The sequence below is a fragment of the Trachurus japonicus genome, chromosome 5 (genome assembly GCF_045865225.1).
Source record: "Trachurus japonicus isolate A0001 chromosome 5, Traja_1.0".
Taxonomy (NCBI): domain Eukaryota; kingdom Metazoa; phylum Chordata; class Actinopteri; order Carangiformes; family Carangidae; genus Trachurus; species Trachurus japonicus.
Window position 1 is genome coordinate 23,954,749 of NC_140911.1, and position 24,610 is coordinate 23,979,358.

The 24,610-nt window shown below is 42.0% G+C and overlaps 1 protein-coding gene across 16 annotated transcripts in view; it reads right to left on the reverse strand.

Annotated features, from left to right (window-relative positions):
* Positions 1 to 604: 604 nt before the first annotated feature.
* slmapa (sarcolemma associated protein a) overlaps positions 605 to 24,610 on the reverse strand; it is a 58,072-nt gene continuing 34,066 nt past the window's right edge. For 2 of the 16 annotated variants that reach the window (XM_085776850.1, XM_085776866.1), the window contains 21 exons: positions 24,373 to 24,468; positions 23,697 to 23,768; positions 23,467 to 23,607; positions 23,246 to 23,383; positions 22,656 to 22,824; positions 22,171 to 22,221; positions 20,451 to 20,597; positions 18,979 to 19,044; positions 17,067 to 17,126; positions 16,842 to 16,916; positions 15,962 to 16,042; positions 15,406 to 15,465; positions 15,062 to 15,187; positions 14,392 to 14,466; positions 14,194 to 14,294; positions 13,619 to 13,823; positions 13,392 to 13,509; positions 11,793 to 11,964; positions 11,033 to 11,167; positions 8,451 to 8,538; positions 605 to 3,645 (listed from right to left, as the gene is read on the reverse strand). In XM_085776850.1, the coding sequence (XP_085632976.1) occupies positions 8,455 to 8,538; positions 11,033 to 11,167; positions 11,793 to 11,964; positions 13,392 to 13,509; positions 13,619 to 13,823; positions 14,194 to 14,294; positions 14,392 to 14,466; positions 15,062 to 15,187; positions 15,406 to 15,465; positions 15,962 to 16,042; positions 16,842 to 16,916; positions 17,067 to 17,126; positions 18,979 to 19,044; positions 20,451 to 20,597; positions 22,171 to 22,221; positions 22,656 to 22,824; positions 23,246 to 23,383; positions 23,467 to 23,607; positions 23,697 to 23,768; positions 24,373 to 24,468 (2,172 nt within the window). In that variant the 3' untranslated portion in view covers positions 605 to 3,645; positions 8,451 to 8,454. The remainder of the gene's footprint in view (positions 3,646 to 8,450; positions 8,539 to 11,032; positions 11,168 to 11,792; positions 11,965 to 13,391; positions 13,510 to 13,618; positions 13,824 to 14,193; positions 14,295 to 14,391; positions 14,467 to 15,061; positions 15,188 to 15,405; positions 15,466 to 15,961; positions 16,043 to 16,841; positions 16,917 to 17,066; positions 17,127 to 18,978; positions 19,045 to 20,450; positions 20,598 to 22,170; positions 22,222 to 22,655; positions 22,825 to 23,245; positions 23,384 to 23,466; positions 23,608 to 23,696; positions 23,769 to 24,372; positions 24,469 to 24,610) is intronic. The other 14 variants (XM_085776849.1, XM_085776865.1, XM_085776855.1 and 11 more) reach the window with 13 other exon arrangements.

Below are 24,610 nucleotides of genomic sequence, written 5' to 3' on the forward strand. Positions count from 1 at the left end.
GTGGAGGGGTGTGTGTGAATGAACAGCAGTGTATGATGACGCTATACTGTATGCTGTTAGTCATTGACTGTTATCGCCCAAATACTATTAAACGGATAAATAATAGACATAATAATAATGGTGCTTTTCTATTGCATTCATGTGAGTAAACATTACCTTTCACATAAATCGCCTATGTAAATACATATTAGAGTTCTTCAGAACTGCAGCTACATTTGTTATTATTGCTGATTGTGTCTTTTGCCTATAAATGACTGATGGGAGACATGTTTCAGATCATTAAGTGCTTCTTTATGGGGTGTTACTAAGGATTAGGCATTTTGCAGCTTTAATTGTATTTTGTATGTGTACCATGAATTGTACACATTATGTATTTTGTTTGTTGCTGTGACTTACAAGCTCTTGAAGCTTGCTGAAGTGGCCCATTTACATCCATTTCTGTTACCATGTTCGTATATTTGTATAACATTTCCATAAAATTGCAATATAAATGAATGAAAATTAAAGATTTTTAATAGGTTATGTACAATTTATGTCCAGAAATTACAGCTTTTAATGTAACAAATGTAAATGTGGAGATGAATGAAGACACTGGAAGCTGGTGTGGTGGGTCAGCTTGCTACAACTTTAATCCAAACATCGCTCTGCATAATCAATACATCATCATATCCTCTACATAGCTCCCTCTCATATCTCTAAACAATTTTAACAAAATAAGTCTAGTAGCACATCATTCAATAACATTTTATTTTACAATTCTCTCTCTGTACTGTAGTGTTTTTCTCTTTAAACATCAGGAATATTTGTTCGTTGCCTTTTTTTTTCTTCCTTTTTTGTTTTTTTTTAAACACAGAGACAAGACAGAGTACACGAATGATGACAAACGCTGCTCGAGAGTCCAGAGTGTGAACACACACACACACACACACACACACTTTGAAATAATTTAATGTCTGCTAAAAACATCTGAGCAGAGGCCTGACATATCAAGCTGTGTGTGAAGTGACCGGCCCGACGTTACATCACATACTGAAACATGTAGAACAACATTGGTTTTCAGTATTTTAAATGACACTGTAAAGTTATTTTCTCTGTTCTAAGTTTAGCACTTTTATTTTTCTGTTTGAGTTCATTCCTCAGCAGAAATAAAATGAAATCCTGGATGGATGAAAACGGAAGAGAAAATGTTATTATTTGAAGTTTCACACAAGTGAGGCAAAAAATGCAAAGTCCTGAGGGCGGCACCGGAGGAAACACCACATCGTTCAAGTGTCACGTCACATAAGACGGATTAATAAAAAAGGATTAAAAGATTGTGGAGGAAATGCTGTTCCCATATAGCCACTGACCTTCCCATCTATACAAGCACAGTTGGTTTGTAAGCTTTGTAAGAATACAAGTTTTCTGGTTAGGGTTATTCCCTCTTGTCCTGAAGTTTGAATAAAGGTGATTAAAGAAACTCTGATTGGACATGAATGTGGTTTTATCCTGTGTGGCGTCTCTGAATGAGCTCGTCTTTGAAACTGTTTCAAGCGACCTGCAGAGCGGCCGACTAAGTTCACGTTATGAACTCAAGTGTTGGGCAAGTAGGTGTTTTGCTCATGTGGTGTCATAAAACCAAGTTAGGTGGTTTGGGATTCATCCTCTGGGGACCAAGTTTCAGTCCGAGATGTTTCAGTCTGGTTGAGCAAACAGACTTCAGCTGATGTTGATTATTGATAAAGCTAAAATAATAATTTCTGTGTGGGGGGGCAAAAAAGCCAACTTAACTCAAGGGTCACTTACGAGCTATTTCCTGAGCTTTTAACCCTCCATCTCACTGGCATCGTCAGCTCAGTCACTGGGTCAGTTCAGCTGACCTGACCCACAGTTAAACACCAGCAGCAGCTGGAAGCTCCAGAAAAAACTAGTAAGACAGTGTGGGAACTCTCCACAGTCAACACCAACAGGCCTCCAACAGTCAAATACGATAAGTGTGTGTGTGTGTGTTTATCAGACAAAGTGTGTGTGTGCATGTGTGTATTTGCGTTTGCCGGCACACATACACAAACTGTGGTGTTAGTTACATCAGAGGCACTTTGACCCCCTTTTTCTGTGTCCCCCCAAAATTAAAAAAAAAACAAAGAAAATTAATCAGATTTTTATTTCAGTAATTTGGCTTCAAGTTTTAACCCCAACCCCACAGACTGCCCCAAAAAGAAAAAAACAAAACACAGAAACACAGCGAGAACGCCATGTTAGACATCCAACATGGCCGACTAAAACCAGAACAGAGCAGGACCTCGTGAACCCGTCCTGATGTGCACGCTTCCCAGCAGCCTCGGCGAGAACTGACACATGACGTCACTGTTTGTGCTTCGTCTGAGGTCGTCAAGTACTGATGCTGATATCTACAGCAGATACCGTTTCTCTATTGAATTCAGACATGTGGGGGAAAATGAGCAGTGGGATGTTGGTGAAGCCACGCCCACCACCAGAGAGGAACCCAGAAACGGTCTGTCTGTCGTGGCGGTGGATAGAGGCGCAGTGAGAGATGTGTTCACTGGACATTTTTAACTCAAACTTCCTCATTCACAGCTAGTGTCAGAAATCAATGTGAGGCTCTCCAATGGCCAAATATTGTTTATATAAGAGCTGCAACAATTCATCATTTGATATATATTGATATATACTCAAATCGATGCCAAGGCCAGAGCCATTAGTTGCCTTTCTTCTTCAGTAGTGAGAGATAGTAAACTAAACATCTTTGTTCATTGGACTGATGGTTTTACTGAGCGAATGCTGTGTTTAATTTTTCAGTGTGAATTCAGAATAAAAGTTTACAGCCTTAATCACCTCCTGCGTTTGGTTTGAGGTTTGTCAGCTGATTTGTGATCATCTGACTAAATATTACCAAATATTAGCAGCTTCTATCCAAACATGATCACAACTCACTGAGGATTTCAGGGAAAGCTTTAGGAGGAAATGGAAGAATTTCACGAGTGAAAATAAAAGCTGAGAAAAGATCGACCTCAACGTGAAAGGAAAGTTGAAGATAATGGAAGTTACAGGGAAACACTGGCCCCTAACAGTCGCTGACAACCAATCACATGTTTTCAACCTGTTAATTTGTCAGTGATGACTGAGGATCACATTCCTCCGAGTGCGCTGAAGCTGCTGGGAAGTGTTGCATTCACCTCCACCCCGTTCATTCGAGACGGGGCCGGCGTGAATGTCACTTTGGGCGGGTTTTTGCATGGAAGCTTTGCCCTGCAGGAGAACGTTTGTTACCCAGAAATCAGCAGAGAGACAAAAACCAAAAAGCCCCCCACCACAGCTGAGAGAGAGAGCCGCCAATAAAAACGACAACAAAACTCCCTGTTGCAGAAAAACAAAACAAAAGCAAACAAAAACAAAACAAAAAGCTTCTGTATCCTCTGTAGAAACCACAACCTTTATATTCCCTCTACAATTATGTACAATTAGACTTTATACAAGTAAAGCAGTGATGCTCTCCTCACAGCACTCTCTTTCTCTGTGTGTGTGTGTACACGTGTGTGTTCGTGTGTCCTAGGTGGAGCTGCTCTTGGAGAGGTTGGGGTAGAGGACGGCTGCCGTCACGGCGACCATCACTGCGATGACCGGCATCCAGGGGCTCCAGCCGCTCTGTCCGAGAAACAACACGCACAAAAAAGCAGAGACAAAGAAGATGAAGTCAGTCTGATTATTGAGTCCAAATCTCTTCACTTCAACTGGACCAAGACTGGAACCAGGAAAGAGAGAGTGAAGAGAAAGAAGAGAGATGAGGAAGGAGAGGAGAGAAAGAACAGGACTGGAGAAAAGAAAAAAAAAAGCTGCTGAAGTCCCCTAAGACATTATTTGTGCTCACAAACTATTTGAAGAGCTCTTTTCCAAAACGCGATAAACGCCAAATTTAAAAAAAATGAGTTTGTCACGCCATTTTGCTGTGTACTGAGCCTATTACACTGCTCCATCAACGCATCACGTCAAATCGCTACATTTCCCTGTTTAAAAGGCACCGCAAGATGCAGTTTCCCTCCAAACCGCGATAAGCGCCAAGTCTATTTTTAGCCAAAACGCGACATCTCCTCCCTCTCCTCAGAACTCTATGAGCAGCTCCATGCAGTCCAACATGGCGGTGCTCTGAACCCAGGTCTGTTTTCAGTCATTCATTCAGTAGTTTCTGGGTTCTGTGTTAATTACTGTATCTGTTTATGTGGTGGACACTGTGCCGTTAAGTATACCCCCACAGCCCCCGCATACCGTACGAGCCCCGCCCCCGCCTGTAACGCCGCGTGTCCTCCGTATCAACGATCGATTTTTTTTTTTTTTTTTTAACAGCAAAGACGTAGTTTTGTTTACAGCAACATGTGCTCAATGATAGCGTCTGTATTTTGACTATTAACATGTAAAGAGACAGACATCATAGGCCGTCAACACCCCCCTCCCTCCCCCCGACGTGCGCGCGCGCACACACACACACACACACACACACACACACACACACACACACACACACACACACACACACACACACAGAGAGACACGCAGCACCTCAGTGATGTTCTCATGTCATGTTGGTTGGTTTTTCAAGACAGAAACCATCAATTTTTGTTTTTTTAAATGTGGATTTATAGCGTTTTGAGAAAGAATAAAATAAACTTTGAGTTTTTAATCAACAATATTGTTGTTTGATTTAATAATCATTGTTCAACATGTCCAGACTGAGCCAACAATCATTTTAACAGGATAAATTGAATATTAACAAAATGGGTGGGTCTAGGTAAAAAATGTCATTTTCTGGAAAACTATTAAAATGGATTTATAGCGTTTTGGAAAAGAACTCTTCATTTGTATATTTAAAAAAAAAAACATTTTAGTTTGACAGCTTTCAGACCAGGTTAAAGGAACCAATCAAACCGCTGATGAACCAAATGGACGACGCCTGAGAAACGGGTTGTTGTTCTGCCTCCGATCAGACTCTGGTGCTTTTAATTTGACGGAGTTAGTGAGTCTGTAGATGTGACCTCGGCATTGATTGAAAAGCTGAACTGTTATTGAATCCATCTGTGAACTGGTCAGAAATTTGCCTCTCAGTTGTTTGCAAAAGCAGAAATGTATGCAAGATCATGCGGTAACCATGGTAACAAGTACACATGGCAGCATGGAATTTTCAATACGGGGCGACCGCGACCGCCTCCTCTTCGACCCGTTTCTACCTGCCAGTCACCACTGATGACACACGAGGTATCAGTCTTGACGAAAGAAAGAAGCTTATAATCAATTATTTTCTACACACGCTCTTTGCAGCAGCAGAAGAAAACAGATGAACACACGAGGGTCCGTAAAGAGCCTCATGACCATGATGCAGGATGACATCACTGAAACTGTCAATGAGCCACTTGTCAGGTCACTAGTTCCTCTACAAGTGTATAGGGCTGTCACAATCATAATATTTAGTTCAGTTGCCGTACAAATAATTGTGATTAACAATTTGTCTATTTCTGATCATTTATGCCATTATTATAGTATAAGCTTAAACATAGTTTAATAATGCACACTTTATGAAGAAGAAGCGCCAGTCAAACCTCTAACGGTGGAAAAGACGAGAAAATAGTGATGGAAATATGACATTTCTGTCAGTTTCCTTCAGCTGTTTTATACTGATGAATGGAAACTATTTTAACGATTATGCAAAATGATCTTGATCGCTTGTTCAGGTCGATGTCTGATATTTAATCACCCCAATACGCAATTATCAGTCTCGTAACACTATGTTTTCCCTTCTAAAAATAATTTTATGGTAATAAAACCGTAACAGTGTTATCAAGCAAAGAAATACTAGCGCAATTTCAGTTTATCTAATAAGAGAGAGCTGCATGGCAGAGAATCGTATGTGATCCCGTTCCCATAGCTCATGCACAAAATAAACATCTTGAATTATATATTAAAAAAAAAAGAAAGGAAAATACAATAAACAAATAATATTGTATTTGGGACTTCAGGAGAGGCAGGAGAGGAGAATATGAAAAATAAAACACAGGTAGAAGCAGCAATGTAAAACAAAGCTGAGGAGGTTACCTGAGTAGAGAAACAGACAAGTTACAGACCAGTTTTCCTTCACAGCAAACAACTGGAAATACTGGTGAGACATTATTGAATAACTAGACAAGCAGCAAACAACACAGAACAAACAGGATGGACAGAATAATGAATGGTTTGAAATGAACAAAAACAGCATCAATGACTGGAGAGTAAAGACAAAATCTGCAGCAAGTCAAAAAAAAGAAAGAAAGAAAAAGACTCAAGACGAAAAAGATGGAAGGGCGAACAGAACAGCAAACCTGGATGGAAAACTGAGCTGAGATGCAAGAAATTAGAAAAATAATAAATTAAACACAAGCGCTGTTGCAAGAGTAAAAATGATGCATGAACAAAAATAAAGCACCAACACCCTGAAAGTGAGAGGGAGCTGTGAAGAGACAGTGAGTGAAGGCGGCGAGGTGGAACAGTGTTAGTGACTCAGTGTTGTACGAGGCGAAGTTGAGACTTTAAAGGGATACCTTCACCTCCGAGGCTCAGACTGACATGTCATTTACTGATGCTGACAGTAAAAAAAACCAACAACTCTGCAATTCGACTGCTGACCTGTAGCATGGCGTAAACAACTCGTACAACTTATTGTCTCATACTGTACTGTACTGTACTGTACATAAAGAAAAATGAAGAATTGGAGCAAATGTTCACCGTTGTCTGTCCTTCGTCGATCAGTCTTAGATCTGCTCTCATCCAACAAATGAACAACAAAGTCCATGCCAAAAGAAAACCTTTCACGCCAACTGCTTATTTTTTTCGTTTCTTCCTCTGAATTATAATCATTCCCATCCTGATCTCCCATTACATCATTTTCAAACTCCTACAATTAAACGTCCTATAACCTCACCCACTGATTAAAGTGACTCAGACTCTAATCTCTGAGCTGACTGGCTGAAATTCAGGGCCAAAAAGGAATAAAAAGCTCCAACAACAAGCTCATCAACAAGCTCATCAACAGACCTGTCTGATCTAGAAACAGTGTCTTGCTGCTCGTCATAGCTCAACTATCAAATACACACCAGCGAGACACACTGTCGCTGTGATGGCAGTAACACATACACACACGTTTGGTTTATTTTGAATCAGTTTCACAAACACACACAGTTCCTCAAAAAAAACAACTGTAGATTAATCTGCTGGTGAAAATAGTCCAAACATCTGATTAGATTTGTTTACAGAAACAGGCGTTGTTGGAAACTATAATTTAACATTTCTAAAAGTGATGTTTCACAAATGTGTTTTTGGTCTCTTCGTGGAACTTGTTGACAATAAGAAAGAAACATACAACTGTAGAGCAAAAGGAACTCACTGTAAAAGAACTGCTTCATTTTCATCACAATAACCACTTAGATTCTGATAGGGTGTATTTCTCCCTGAACCACCCACAGGCAGCAAACGTTACATTAACACTACAATAATAACTAAGGCAGAGAGCTTCTCCTGTGGACGCCTGAGGACTTGATGTTTACTTGGAGATGACAAATGTCAGCAGGCTTTGAGGAGACCAAGGTATCCCTTTAAGCACGGGGCTCCGTGGTGGGTGGGAGCCCCACCCCTTTAAAGAGCACAGCTGAGCGTTGGCTGCAGCAGAGTAGAAGCAGGCAGACGAAAGGACAGAGAGTCATGCGTTAGTTAGAGCTGCTTTAACCAGAAGACGCAGACAGACCGCCATGATGATGATGAAGACGATGCAGAGTCTAAAAGGGAAGTGCAGGAGGTGAAAGGCCACGTCCCGTTGATCAGAATTCAGGGTTTAACTCTAAAAACTAATTTACTGCTTGGTTAATCATTGTCTTTCTGCCTGTGCACCATTTATCCAATTCAATCATCTTTCCCTGCCTCGTATATAATTTAAAAAGTAAACACAACAGCCTGCGCATTGAAACCCATTTACTTTATTGTTATAAACCAAGTCAAGTCTGCTCAGCTTTGTCATCTTGTTTTTATCAGATAGAGTCTGTCTTAGTCATAATTTGACCGATCCATTTTTGTTAATGTTTGTTCAGCATCTAAGACAAGGTTTAAGGATTTATAGTCGTCCTTTTTTGTTTGGTACTTGGGTAGTAGGTAAACCATTTGGTACCTGCACTAAAACTCTTTTGTAATGAAACTAGCATAGAAATCTACACTGAAGAAAAAAACATGTTGCTAATAAAACCTAACCGATTCCATCGTGTGGAAACCTCCGTATTGTATCCTCAAGTTTTAGATTTCCCACTGACTCCTACGACCCTGAATTCGTGGAAGAACAGGACGGTGTTTTCACCTTGGTCAGCTTCCCTTCCACAGACGCTGGACAGATGGAGGCAGCAGAGACAGACAGAGAGAAAGACTGATGTCATGTCGGTGTGTACCTTTCTACCACAACTGGCCGAAACACCAGTAGAGCAGAGCCAGGACAAGGCCCATGAATATGGCTTGGACAGGCTGCAATATGGATGGCTAGAGGGAGGGAGGGGAGAGGAGAGGGGTAAGAAGAAATCAGCCGGCAAATCAACCAAAACCAACATGGAGGATGGAGCAGCTACGGCGAGGAGGGAGGGGGAGAGAGACAGAGAGAGAGAGAGACGGAGACAGAGAGAGAAGGGGGGGTTGTAGGAGGACAGGTTTTACCTAGTCAGCCGTTTCTACCAAGCAACACCGCCGTTTTTACATTCAGCCACATTCACACACACACAAAAAAAAACAAACACCGAAGAAGAACGGCCGTCCGTCACCAGGCTCTTTTCAACAGCAACACTTTCCTGTTGGACTTCAGCTCATTAACTCTCTGCACCAGGACGTCTCGTCAGCGCTGTGATCAGTTTATGAATAGTCTGTTTAGAGTTTAAAGCAACACTATGTAAGTTCTCAACCCTAAAATAATGTTTCTAAACTCATTCAAGTGTCAGAAAAACGGTTAATAGGATGAATCGTGCCTCCGCTGCAGCCTGAGCGGGGTTGCAGCAGCTTTCCTGTGCGGGGTTGTAACACAGCCCCCCGACCCCCACCCGCAGGTGGGTGAAGAGCATCCGCGGGGAAGCACAATACGTGAATTTGTTGACGGAGCCAATGTCGGAGGAAAGCAAAGAGACCGAGCTTACACTTGATGTTGAATAAAATCTGACTCCCCCTGTAACTCTGACCAGGGGAGGGAGATTCTGGTGGCGAGTTCCTCAACGCCGGTCCCATGTTTAGGCTTATCTGTATTCGAAAACTACATAGTGTTGCTTTAATGGCCAGTGTGAGACCTTAGGAATCTGCACTGATCTTCAATAGTGATAATGATATAGTAGCACTGTTAGGGATGGGCTCCAACAGCTGGTTTTATTCTGAACCTACATGTTACAATAAGATGATGATTTGACATGAGAGGCCAACTGATACTGTTATACTGTAGTCTGTGACCTGTGGCAGCATCTTCAAACTGTGTTAAGTTCATTTCACATGCAGCCATTGATTTAACTGTTATTCACTAATTGCTGAATAACAATTAATTAGTATTATTACTGTATTTTCACTTCTATGGCTTCTGCAGCTGCAGCACAGGTCTCCAGTGAGAGTCCATGGTTCGATGCACATCTCTGTCTGGCAGCTGGTCCCTACATCACTTCATTACCAATTATGTTATTAATGTGATTAGAGGAAGTTACAGTCAAAACAGTTTAACAGAGCATGCCTTCACTCACAAAAACGTATTATTCAAAAAGGCAGCAAATGACTGAACGACTTAGAATCAGTAAGCGGATTCAGAGTTGATGTTCACTATTGGACCTCATCCCTCACACAGCAGATATTGCAAAATGCTGGATTCACGTGTTTCCTGGAAACTACAGTGCAAATACATGACGCAGCCTGGTGAAGATCAATAATGGACTTGAAGGATAGTTCTGAATTGGTACAAGTTGGAGCTTACTTTCATGGTTGGACCATTTCATTTACCAGTAAAATAATATTGTAGCAAAATAAGTTAGTTAATACATTCATACATACAATTATTCATTTCACTTCAACATACTTGACTGACTTATTGTGACAGACAGTAATCATAGACAAACCCATGAAAATAAGACCACAGTTGTAACAATCACGAATTATCCTTTAGAAACATCAGTTTAGTTATATAAGTTTGTCCGTCTAGTCCTGTGAATCTAGTAGACCAGGACTTTTATTGTAAAAGCTCTGTAGAAATAAAACCTCAAGACAAACATCTACTGTCACATCAACAACAACTCTGAGGAGGAGCAGATGAAGAAAGAGGAGAGAGGAAAAGGAGGCAGGCTGCTCTGCCTCACTGTCGTCATGACTCAGATTCTTCCTTGGAGTTTTCACGGTGGCAGAGACAAACCAACAGCTTCTGTTGATCAGCTCAGGGTCAAAGGGCAGCAGAGACAGTACTGTGACATGGCGTGGTATAGAGGAGCTGGCACGATTTATTTCTTCTTTGAGCTGCACCAAACTGATGCAGTCCAGAGATTTTATTCTTGTTACTGATTACTGTGCTGTCATTTAGAGTAGATGCTGCTCAGTTAGCATTTTCCTCCATCACATAGTTTATCAGTCCTGTTTGTTAGTTGTCAGGACTGAGGGTTTGATTAAAGTTTTGTTTTGAAATCCATCAACGCTGATTGTGAGATATTTTTCTGTCTAGTGTTAGTAAGTAAGCAGTGAGGAGGGAGGCTGTGAAGTGGGTAACAGCTAGCAAGTCCAAGCCTGCCAGTGTCCAAGGGCAAATCTGGTGCGTCTCCTACATTCAGCTCCAAAACAACAAACAAGCAAAATAACTGTGGAGAAACATCAGGTAAACAAAAACATCTGGATTAAAGCTGAACACACAAAAACAAAAGGTGACAGCACAGATACTGTCCATGATAGTCTTTGGTCTGGAAGTGTGTGTGTGTGTGTGTGTGTGTGTGTGTGTGTGTGTGTGTGTGTGTGTGTGTCTGTGTGTACTCACAGAGCTGGTCTTGTCCTGCAGCAGCTTCAGGCTGCTCCTGCACTGCTCCAGCTCCTGGTGGATGTTCCGTTTCTCCTGCTCCGTTCGCTCATAACGCTGACGGAGGTCCAGCAGCTGCGACTGTGTGTCTTCATACTGTACACACACAAACCACACACCATCGTTATAAGTTGGCAGCTCATCCATATATGTATATACAGCAGGGAAAATAAGTATTGAACGGGTCAACATTTTTCTCAGAAAATATATTTCTAATAGAGCTATTGAAAATTTTCACATTATGTCGGCAACAACCCAAGTAATGCACATATAGAAAGAAATCCAATATTTATATTCATAAATTAAGTAATGTGTAATACAGTGAAATGACACAGGGAATAAGTATTTAACACATGAAGAAAAGGAGGAGATGCAAAAAGGTATGGAAAGCCATATAAAAATGTTTCTCATCACCAAGGTGGCACACAGGAGGCATCTCATGATGGAGAAAAGCAAAGAGCTTCTCAAGACCTTAAGTAACTGATGTTGCAGAACATACTGATGGCATCAATTACAGACATGTCTGAATGCACCGTTTTATCCCTTAGTGCCGTTATCCACAACTAAAAAGAACAACATGGATTCAATATGGGGCTGGCTGCAGCGAAAACAGTATGCACATGGGGTGCCCACTCCATCTACCAAGCGAAACGACGCCCCAGCTCATCCATATACTGTATACGAGAAGAAGAGACGGAACAGCTTCAAAGGGATGGTTTACCTCTTTCTGCAGTGTGTGTGTGTGGGCCTGGGCCTGGTCCAGCTGGCTCTTCAGCCTGCTCGCATCCTGCAGGTGTTGGTTCTCCAGAGAACCCAGCTTGCCCTGCAGAACCTCCTCCCTCTTCTCCAGAGAGACCAGGCTGGTGCTGAGGACCTCACTCTGCTCCCTGGTGCTGGACACAAGCACACGCAACACACACAGGTTACATTTGTTCCCACAGACCGGCTTCAGGTAAAAGTCAGACGATGTCATTCCTGAGATAACTAGTTTTTAATACTATGATTGTCTGTGTATACTTCACATGAATGGAATAGCAACATAAATGCCTGAGGACACCGATAGGATGTCAGGTTACTCAGATCTGTGATCAAGGTTTATTGTTTTTCCGGCACGAACTCCATCTGTTCGCTCTCTCTGACCTCATCTCTCTTAAACGTTTATTGTGAACGGGAATATTATGTGTTGACTGGATGGACTTCAGTTGTCCACAGCAAAGATTTTGATCTGATGAGACATTTGGCAGGACAGGAGGAAGCCTCCCCTCTGTGACTCAAGGGGAATTTCTTTCTGATCCAGCTCCCAAATATGATTATCTGCTTATGCACGATCATGTGATACAACAAATTATGAATTTTAAGTTTGTGCTCTGACTCAGAAAGTCTGCAACATGTTTGTGTTGGGGAACACTTGTAAGAAAAATACCCTCGGCTTTCATTCAACTGTTGTTTTGAGCTGCTGGAAGTATTTTCACTAAACTGGGACATTGTTGCATTTGGCTTCATCTTTTACGGAGCATTTTATGTATTAAGCAAATAATTTCTGGTTGTATTGATCTCAGCAGTGAGAGGACAGTGAGCAGGAGCAGAGAGGCCTCCTGATGTGCACTTTTACTGACACAGTTCATTAAAAAAAATCCACAATGGCACCTACAATTTACTGTACAGTGGGGAAATTTTGCCTCTAGTACAGATAAAAGCTGCTGAGCATAGTGGTGTTTTCTCTCCACAGAGATCAGACGGGGCACAGAGCTGCAGTCGTTTAACCTGCTGACTGCTCGGCCTGGTTCAGTCAGCTGTCAATCATCTGCTATCCCATCGTCCCGCTCCGCCTGAATCAGCCGAGCGCCACAGTTTCCCCCCGTCAGTCTCATCCTCAGTCCATCTTTTAGTGCTGACTCTAAACGCTGAGCTACGTCAGGGTCTGAGGACTTGGCAGCGCTTCTGTTCGCTGTCCCGAGCCAGAATTCATCAGCTCCATCATGGCTGTCACAAAGAGTTTGTAATGTCCACCGTGGGTTTAACACACATTCCTGATATGTTCTGGTTCGAACCTCCAATTTTCATTTAGTAAAGGACTCGGGGACTTTAGAAGTTTTAGTCTGAAGTGTGGTATCATAAATTTGGTTATTATTATAATTATAATTATTGTTAATAATCAAAGAAAGGTAAGTTTTGTTTTTTGTCAGGTGGGGAATGTTCAGGTACTTGAATTTCAATCATGGCGGATGTAAAATCAGTGTAACATGTCTGTACAGTATATGTGTGTATGTGTGTGTGTGTGTGTGTGTGTGTGTGTGTGTGTGTGTGTGTGTGTGTGTACCTGCTCAGTTCAGTCTCCAGACGGTGCAGTTTGTCCATAAGAGCTTTCCGTTCAGTTCTCAGGCCGTCACAGTCCTGCTGCAAACACACACACCGCTGCTGCAATGCAGCACACTCCACTGGTACAGAAGAGAGAGGGGACATATCGTCATTTTTAGTATCCAGAAAAACATATAGACTGTCACTGGCACTAGTACATCCGCCCACACACACACGCTCTCTGCTCACCCTCCAGCTGGTTGGCTGAGTTCTGCTGCTGCTGCTGCTGTGTGAAGGCCTCCTGCAGCCGGCTGATCTCCTCCTCGTACTTAGTGGCTGTGTTCCTCCAGTGCTCCAGCTCGGAGCGCACACTGCCCAGGTCGGCCTGCAGGGCGGCGATCTCGCGCTCCCGCTCTGTTGTGGCTGCCTCCATGGCGTGGCGGAGGACGAGAATCTGACAGCAGAGGAGTCCAAGGGATGGTCAGTGATAAAATACATGACTGGGATTTATAATGCTACGTCAGAGAGACAAAATCAGGAGAAGGTGGAGATCGGCTGGAGTGAATCAGATGGATTCAGGAAGAGTGAGTTAGGAAGAGTCACTAGGGAGTCAGGAGAAGTCAGATATAGTCAGCAAGATTCAGGAGGGAGTTGGGAGGAATATTCAAGACGTAAGAAGGAGTTGGGTGGAACTGGAAAAGGTCAAATTGAATCAGAGGGAATCAGAGGAGGAAGATGTCATGGAGAGAATCACAGGTCGGACTGAGTCAGGATGAGTTAGAGAGGTCAGAGGGAGTCAAAGTTGGATGCAGGCGCAGTGGTACCTCCTCCTGGGCGGAGTAGAGCTCCTCTCTGGTGCTGCAGATGGTGCTCTCCCTCTGCTCCCTCAGTGCCTCCATGTCGGCCTGCAGCTTGCTGAGCTGAGCTACACACACAGAAACACAAAAGGGGGGGGTGAGGCAGAAAACAAGGCAGACGACACAAATGTGCAGTATCTTCTGTGTGTGTGTGTGTGTACTCACTCTGCAGGTACTGGATCTGTTTGGTTGACTCTTCAGTCAGTTGAGAGTTACTCCTCCTCTCCTCCTCCAGCAGAGCTACAGAGACACAGAGTCACACAGTCAAGTCATCTTCCTATCACTGGTCTGTTGTGATGTCATGTAACATACTTGACCAGAAGGAACTCAATTTGTTTGCAGCCATGTTTTCTTCTAGTCTGGACTTATTCTCTTTAGAAATCTCAGGTTTGAGCTCCCTGGTTGCTGCATGCTGCTCTGCTAAACTCCCCTGTTGAAAGGTCAGCCTCTGTTTTTCTCCAGACCATCTTTAACAGCTCTGGTGACCCATGGCTTGTTGTTCAGAGAAATGGTAACAGATTTACAATAATCATATGCAGCATATGAGTAGCATACATCAGTCGAAGTGTTTTTATACAGTTTCCACTCTCCTACTCCACACTTTCACCTGTCATCTCGCTGTTTAACACAGTTTTATAGGTTGGCAACAGATGCACACAGTTATGATCCGCTGATCTAATCCCTCTCCCTGTTATGAAACTTTTTAAAGTTCACATTTTATTTTCAGAACGTCAAGAGCAAAGGGAAGAAGTTTAGGAATTTGTTGATGCTATCTAGGCCCCTGATGAGTCACAGCATCCAGAGGCGGATTATTTTTATACCGTTGGTTGGTTACCTTGTAGCTCTAGACATTTCTGCTTGCCGGTGTTGGCTAATTCCTGGGCCTCCAGGAGCTCTCTGTGGAGATGGTGGATGACCTGCTCCGTGTCTCCAGGCTCTAGACCGGCCCGATGCAGCTCAGCTACACACACAGCAAACACAGAAATGAACATTTTCGAATATCCTTTTTCTTGAATGAATATCTTTTAACATACATGATGGCTCTATGAATAATAATAAAGTCAAAGAATAAAACTGTGCAGGCACCACAGTAAGTGAACAGCATCACGCAGTGGCTCATAATCCTGGTTTATGGTGTTACAGAGCAACTACAGAGCACAGACGAGCTGCCATGGTTACCTTTGAGCAGAGCTACTCTGTTCTGTGGTTCATTGAGCTCCTGGTCATCCATGTTGCCGTCTGAAACAAACACGCACAAACACATGAAGGAATAAAGGACTGACACAGGGCTTTAAAATCCACAAGACAAAACATATAGAACAATACGTCTACCACATAAATAATAGTTGAATCCAAAAATTGAAGTTACTGTTAAACAAAAAGAAACAAATGAGCACTTTAATTTCAGCTAGTATCGCCTGGTCCAACAAAGAGCGTTGGTGCAGATACTATGTACTTAAAATAAAGTCCAAATATGTGGTTTAGTGTTCAGCAGATTACTTTGATCCTCCTCCATGATGAATTTATCACAGAGCAGAATCTCTGGATGTAAGACCCATTAAATAATCATATTTTCCAAATACACCCCCCCTTTGAAATTAAACATTGTTTAAGTTATTTATGTTAATAAAAACTGTTTAAACTGAAAAAAACAAAAACAGTTAGAGGCTCTATAATTAGAATGTGCTCCACTCCATGTACACTATATAATTTGATATGTGATTGTTTCACTGACCTGATGTATCGTCACTGCTGCGATCTTTGCTAGGACTCAGTGTGTCTGACATGTCTGACTCTTTGGCATCCATCTGATTCCCTGTGGACAGACGCACACAAACACACAGAGAGGGAGAGGGAGGGGATTGTCAGGAGGGGGCAGAATCGGTGGGGCAGAGAATTAACACTGTAGCAGCAATTCAAAAAAAAAATTGCATCAAACAAATGTCAGAAAAAGTAAATAATAGAAATAAAAAAGAGCAGTATAGTTAAACATAACATAACCACACACTTGAGTGAAGTGCACTGACTGGAGTTACTGTAGTGAATGAGGCACAGCAGGGTTCAGGAGGTGATGTAGAAACAGCAGCAGCACTTCTTAAACTTTTGAATCTTTGTGGATCTAATATGAGATTTATACCTCAGGACTGAGGACGTTCAGTCTGTTCCTTGCTTTTTGTACACTATGGCAGGTGTGAACAAATATATAAAAAAAAAGTGTATGAGTGTGTACGAGTAGTCAAAATGTATTTCAGCAGCATGTTGAAGTCCTCACACATGGCTGCTGATGCCTGTGCATTCTGTGTTCACAGAGGGTCCAAAGGATGACAAACAGTCAGACCACTCACAACAGCAAAGGAAAGGTCACAGGTCACAACAGAAGGATTTCTCCATGTCAGCAGTTTAGCCCTTTGTGATAATTTCTTCACAAAACGAAAAGTCATTTTACTTTCCCCCCACAGGACCAAAAGTGTATTAGTGAGGAGGCCCTCTTGATGATGCAATTACATCAACTTTCTGGTCATTTTGTACTCAGACAACAAGCTTCAGTTCATCCCTGCTTTTAGGTGGGAGGCTATGCCCATAATACTCCCACTGTGTGTGTGTGTTCCCTGTACCTTTGAGCCGATCAGGGCTGGCCAGGATGTCGTCTTCTGCAGTCTGGTTGTTCTGCAGGTGGGCATCCATCACTTCTACAGACAAAAACAAGCACACAAAATAAATATTTTACAACTAATAGAAGTGACGGAACATAATGACAACAGTGGTTTTTATCTATAAAATACTTCACAGGTAGAATAAACTACTGGAAGTACTTTTTCCTTGAAGCTTGAAGCTCTTACCATCAAAGTTGGCCAGTTTGTGGATTGAAGAACTTACAGTCTCCTTCAGCTGTTTGACAGCTGCAGGGAGAAAAAAAAAAAGAGAAATCCAGGAAATATCCGTGAATAAAAACAGTTTGAATTTGTTGGAAAATACAGACCTGATTCCGATCTGTCCCAAACTCTGGTAATGTCCAGTGGGGCAACTTAACACGATCGTATTAATACAACTGGCAGCGGCAGCGGTTGATAACAGATACACTGAACAGAGACTCACTGAACTTGTGTTTCACTTCAGCTACTGAAGTGATCTAAGTCCTAAATACCTCAAAGCCTTAACTGATCATCATGGTCATGAAATGTTTCATGTATTCATTTTCAAACTCCTTTCAATTTAACTTTCTGTCAGTCAATGAATTAATAAATAGACTAATGTTATCTGGCAACACAACTTTGATGTAATTGATGGAAAATGTCACTGCAATCAATCAAAAAGGAAGCGCTTACATCAGCCGATGATTGGCATGATTAGAAATGTAAGCAGTCAGGGGAAGTTTCCAAAGACAAAGATACTTGAGCTGCTTCAGGTTTGATCAGTTGTTACGCTTTAAATTGAAAAGCTGCTGAACAAATGCCCTCCAGGCAACCAGAGGCAAGAGAGAACCAAAATGGAAGGATGGCAATAGAAAAGGAAGGTAAAACAAGGAGGTTAGTTAACTAATTCAGTGGAAAAACATGCAGAAAAGTAAAAGATGCAAATATTTGCAAAGGAAAATGAACGCTATTGATTTTTGAAGAGCTGAGAGGCAACCAGTCAACCAGAGGAACAAGCACAACTGAAATAATCCAAAGAAAAGTAAAAGTAAAAGCTGTTACAACCAGGACCGAGAACTTCACAGAGTTCATGTGGTTGAGAAACAAACGCATCTCCAGTAAAACAGCTGAGCCAGGAGAGAGATAGGAGTACATTCACAGTCTACTACTTCTAGTAGACTGTAACACACACACACACACACACACACACCAATGTCTGTTCCTGCACAGTGTCAGTTGCTCCTGATGATACAAACTTCAACACCAGATTTCAGTGCAACCTGTTCACACTGAGGTCTGTGGATTACTCCTCCAGACCTCCTATATAGTGCGTCTTCAGAACATCAGGACTGTCAAGAATATTTTCTCTTGCCTGACAAAAAACTAGACTCGACGTTGTTGAGGAACAGCTAATTATACATTATTCTGTTTAGTTAACATTCTTTTGACCAATAGTTCATTTGGTTTAACAAAACAAGTTGCACAAAACAAGAAAGGATGATAGATTTGTTATTAGTTTTGCAGGTGGGCCATAATGTGCTATTATAAGGTCACAATTTCAAACTTATTACAATTCAACCTAAGGCTGTATGCACCTCTGTACCAAATACCATAACAATACATCCAATACTTCATACATACACCCCCAAAGCAAAAAAGCCTCATGAGATAAAGGAAAAGTCAGATGATGATGATGATGGCGGTGGTGATGATGATGTACTGTCTGGCCACTGTGCAGCAACTTTCGCAGCAATCCATCTTATAATTCATGAGATATTTCAATCTGGACCAAAGTGGTGCACTGATTGACGACCAACATGAGCACTGCCAGATCAATGCTGACTGAAAGATTAGATGCCACACGATAAAAACAGTCTTGGTCAAATTCTGAGATAAGACAACTGTCTGAATTATGACTTACTATCATACCATTTTTATTTACAGTAATTTCTTCCTCATTTTTATCTCTTTTTTTTTTAATTTTTTTTTAAAATCATTTCAACTTCTTCCAGGTTTCCATGGTCTTCTGTCGGCACTGAGAGTAATAAAGTGAATACAGACAACATGTGTTTGTGTGTATGTGTAGCCGCGTACTGCAGGGAAGGACGTTTGTACTCACGCGGACACTCAATCAACTGTTGGATTCTAGTCGAGTCTCCTCCGCTGTTGTTAACATGACAGTTGTCTGATAGAAACACAGAGAACTGACGTTACTATGTCGCCTATCAGAGTTGAGTTGGGTATTGATCTTAAGATTCTATTGATTCTGCTCATCAATGCCAGATCGAAGACAAGGACAATCTTAATTTGGTGCAAACTGCGACTGTCAAATATCCTTTTGAATTAGATTTTTTTTAAATAAATAAATCTGAAATACATCTTTATACTCTATTACACCATGCAAAAGTTTAATGCCCTTTTTTCCACTTGCTATTTTCCCTCAGGTTTTAAAACAATGATGAGTTTGGCTCGTGACATCAAAACAGGAAATGCTTCATCAAGAAAGATGGACTTCCTCTCAGCATGAGATTATTTTGTGAAATCATTTTACTGGTTCACGACTCACAAACACTCACGTTGGTCGGCTGTATTGTTGATGCATGCATAGCCAGCCGACTCAACATCTTACTTTCTGGAATTGACAAGCTGAATCAGCATCCATGTTTTTTAATGAGCACTCTGAGCTTTGTGTGAATTTGGAAACGGTGCCAATTCAGAATTGGTTCTCAAATACCCAACTCAGTTTTTAGAGAGTACGAGACAAAAGGAGTTGAGGACAGACAGCGAAGAGGAAAGGACAGACAAACACAACCAGGCAGAAAGCATGACAGAACCACCGAGTTAGAGAGAGACTGAGAGCTACAGAAACAGACAGATGTTCGATAAATAAACGGACAGAGCAGAACTCAGAGCTGAGTATAAGATAAAGGGCTCAACACAGATACCACAACACTGTAACATCAGACAGGATGTGGACAGCAGTCAGACAGCTAAGGTGTAAATGGAAGTCTCTCAATAACCTCTCAGTTCAACAACATGTAAATCCATTGGCCCAACAGTTTAAACTGAATTTAACTACAGCTTCATAGAAGAAGAAAAAAAATAACCCAACAACCTCATCATCCAGAGGAGTTTCTGCATCAGCGACCGACTCCACAAACTAAAACATGACAGCTTGTACAAATTATAGTTTGGGAATGTTTGGAAATGTAAGATGTAAAAGTGATGTATTGGATGCCTCATGCACATTAAACTGCATTTTCTAAATATATTTTAAAAGTTTGATAAAAATATTTTAAGACACAATAAATGTTAGAAAAAGTGAATTTAGCATTTCTTATAAACTTAAAAATATGGAAAACAAAATCAAATGTTCTGTTTATACAAAGTCTCATTGTATAGATTAAATTTATATAATATTCTAAATATTGTTTATTTATTTAATAGCATTTCTATCTGCAATGTTTTTTACTCATTATTTGTATTGCTCTATAAAGAATTGTTTTCTTTTATCCTGTAAAGCTCTTTGCCAAACGTGCTGTCTACTGTAGAAATCAAATGGTTTATTATTATGACAATTAAACTAACTACCATCTTTATCTTCATCTTCCCCAACTGCACCATCATCGGTGTCTGTATCCTCCTCATCTTCGTCTTCCTCGTGGCTCTCGGGTGTCTGCTGGTTCTGTTTGTCCTCGACAGGCTCCTCTAGCGGTCCGTGGGAGACAGTGTCGACATCTGTCATGTGACCAGATCAGATTTATACGATTTTGTCGAAACGTTACGAGCCAGACACATGTTCAGAACAGAGTAAAGAGTCCAAATGATGGCATGTTCCTTCACAAAGTGGCTACTGTGGCAAAGTGCGCAGTGAGACAGTCACCTCCAGCATTTGTATTCAGTGTTGTCATTCAATCACCAGAAGTCAATCAGTGACCAAAAGCTCTTTTTTCCCCCAAACCAAGAGAAACAAAGCAGTGGACAGTTTGGCAACCACAGAAACGACCCAGATTATCCACCAAGCCCCGTCCAGACCTGACAGTGTTCCACCGTGTTTCAAAGACACCCAGGGGTCACGCATGCTATCATGTCATTCAAAGGTCTCATCCGGCCTGGCCCCGATGCAGAGTCCGACACAGTGGCCACAGTTGGTACTGCAGGTCATGTGACACACTTTGGCCCAGAAATGTGTTTTCTATACACAATCGTCATACAAGAAACTACTTACAACGATGAATATTTAATTTCTGAGCGCCTTAAACCCAGAAACATTTCAACTAAATAAAGTTTGATCCACTGGGTCCAATAAAATGCACCACTATCACCCAGAGAATGATTCTCATGAGCTGTGAGGCCAAAAACCTGCAAACCTGAGGAAACTTTTCAGTGTGTGTACCTGATGAGCCACTGTCATTGAAATTAATGGTAAGCCAACTTGAAAATAAAAGTCTCTTTCTCTCCCTAAATATGTGTAAAAAACATTTTTCTTTAATTACAGCTTGTGGTTCTCTCTGAAAACAGTGAGAAGACAGGGAGATGGTGTATTTCACTGTGCTGTATAATTGCACTACATCTGCACTCTTCCTGTTCCCTGTAGTTGTGAGGTACTAAGCACATTTGAACAACATCTTATTGAAATCAATGATGGCTTCTTTGCAGTAACCTTTTTTTCCCCTTTTTCCTTTGAAATTAAAGTAAATTCACTAAAACAAGATCAAACTGAAAGATGTCCTCTTGTATAGACTTATCTATGTGTTTTGTATATATCAATATGTTCTTTCAATTTCCATTCATCCATATCTTTTTTGGGGGGTATTATTTCATTTTATCATTCTGAAACTAAAACTAAATTAAGTTTGTCATTCTGTTTCTAAAGTGAAGCAGTTGTTTGTTGATAATGAAATCTAAAGACTTTTATTAAGGGGGACTGATAATTTATTTGGTTGACAGGAAAATACCTGCTGTAATAATCAGTTGACTGTTTAATGCCTTGATTTGGTGTCTTCTAGTATCTTGACTGAACCTGAATAAATGTCACATGTCCCCTGAAGGACACCTGAGGGCTGAGGATACCATAAACAAGACCAAAACAGAAGAGGAAGAGCCAGGTTCCCACTGTGACAGACAGAGAGACGGATGAACAGAGAGAGCGAAGAGAGCGGCAAGCAGCACAAAGTTATGTGGACATCATGCAGGAAGTTGTCATGCGTCATTAGTGAAGGATGAGGATGTGAAGTTAGTGGCCACAGAGATACAAAGAGCGACGGAGAGGACAAGTGTCCCGGAGCAGACCAGAGACGTGAGGACTCACCCAGACTGTTGTTCTCTTTTAAGCTTTTCTCTTGTAGCTGTTCTAACCGCACTGTAAACAACAACAACAACAACAACAGTGGAGAGAGGCGTTGACTGACAGGAAGTCCCAGCTGAGCCTCCTGACTGGTCAGAGGTGTGTACTGATCCAGCCACTGGTTGCTACGGTAAATCTTGTGTTGACCAGGGGGTTAAAGTGATTGGTCTACAGGGTGCAGGTATGTTAGCATGTTAAACGTTAGGACAGGGCTCTGTGTGTGTGTGTGTGTGTGTGTGTGTGTATGTGTCTATCTTTGTGAGGACCAATTTCAGTATTCAACCTTGTGTTGTCACAATGTGATACAGGTTTAAGGCTATAATTGGGTTTAGATAACTTCCTTCAGTTGCGTTACACTCAAGTTAGGAGGTAAGAACGCATCAGGCACATCCTCACAAAGATAGAGGTACAGGCATGTGTGTACGTGAACTTTCTGTGGGTGTGTGTACCCTGCAGAGCAGCGAGCCTCTCGTTGCTGAAGTCGTTGTCGGCCTGCAGAGCCTCGATGCGAGCCTGGAGAACCTGCTCCTTCTCCTCCATCTCCTCAATCCGCAGCTCCAACTCCCTCTTCTCTGTTGCGCCCCGCTGGGTCAGCTCCTCCTGCCGGCCCTCCGCTGCCTGGAAGAGGCGGGGAGGAAAGTGGAAAAGGGAGGGTGGGGAGTCGGAGGACAGAGGAGGTAAATATCAAGGCAGGGGAAAGGAGGCAGGAAGAGTAAGTTAATTGAGACGTTTATTCTTCAATCCATGATCAAATGATTAAATCAGACTGGTTTCTCAGGAGGCGAGGGCGAATGTCACACTAGTACTCTGATGTAATGCACTCGGATAGTGCGTCTGTCAGCCTTTGTAGGTCAAGCACCGTACGTACAGGCCAGCCATGGGATTGACTGCACTGCAGCGACATGTTTGTAAAGCTCGACTGAAGTGCCCGAGTGTTTTTATACTTGTTTTGCCACTGAAAATCTAAATCAAATTAAATCTAATCTAATCTGAATAATTTCCTGTCCACGTGTCTTGAGTTGAGTCTACCCTCCGGTACCTTGATCTTGTCTGTGAGCTCCTTGATCTCGTTGACTGCGGCGTTGTACTTGTTGGCGAGTTCCCTCAGCTCCTCCTGGCCCCTCTCAGACATTTCCTTCAGGTGGGTGCACTCGTCCTCTGTGTTACTGAGCGAGCGCTACAGGACAGTAGAAAAAACTGTTTAGTTTTGCCTCGTTTTCCTCTGCGATGTTGTGCACAGTGTGTATGCTTGTGTCCTACCTCCACCTCCGACAGCTTCCTGACCACCTCAATCTTCTCCTGCAGGACTCTCCGCAGAGACTCCTTCGCCGTCGTCTCATAGTTGTGTTTGTCTTCCTGAAGGGCCAAGAGTTCCTTACGGATCCCTTCCTCTGTCTGGGACTGAGAGAGTAAAGGGGATAAATTCATCCATTTACTACTGTACAATATATTGTTTCAATTATGTGTGTATGTATGTGTGTGTGTGTTACCTTAGAGTAAGCCTGTAGCTGACTGCCCATCACTTCCAGTCTGGAGAGCAGACGGTCCTCATCAATCAGAGCCTGTTGGAAACAAACACTCAGTTTAGGTCAGTGTTGGACAAATGTGTTCATATCACAAGAGCAAAACGAGAATGATGGGAAAACCTGCCACGTGGACTTGGTAATATATATGGGGGAAAATTACAGCATACAAAATTTCTTGAAGGACTTGCACCGATACTGACCTAAGGCATGTTTATTTTCTCTTTATCTCTTAATGACTGATTGTTATGAGAATTAATTTCAACTAGCCAATCTAATACAATCCTTTTTATATGATGCAATGATGACACCTGTGCTGTATAAACGAATGTAACATATTACAGTGTATTGTAGCTAGGTTGGATAAACCTGCATGCAAGGTGTACATGGAGGGTTTGACAGACAGCTTGTGAGGTGAACAATGTCTTTACACAGGTGATGTTTAATTTAATGTAAGATTTTGTCAAAGATGTAGCGAAGGAAACATTGTGCTGAAATGGCAAAACAGGGTTTTTAGAGAGCAGGAAATTGATCTTGTGTGTATTCAGTGCAGAAAGTGTCTCAGCCTTCTGTGTCAGCACCTTTACGAGAGCAGACAAACCGACCAAAGGTCCTATGTCCGGGTGTTGTGTGTGTTTCCTACCTGCCAGCTGCTCTCTGAGGCCTCCTGAGTGGTGGCTAACAGACGCTGCAGAGTGGCTAACTTCTGCTCCAACATCTGCTCTCGGTGTAAGGCCTCCTGGCAAAGAGACAGGGAGAGGTAGAAAGAGTGAAGCAGGTAACGGAAGTCTCAAATGAAAACATAAATTAGCAGGAACAAATATCAACAAAGTCAGTTACAGTGACGAGGAAAGGATCTAAAATGTGTTGCATTGTCATAA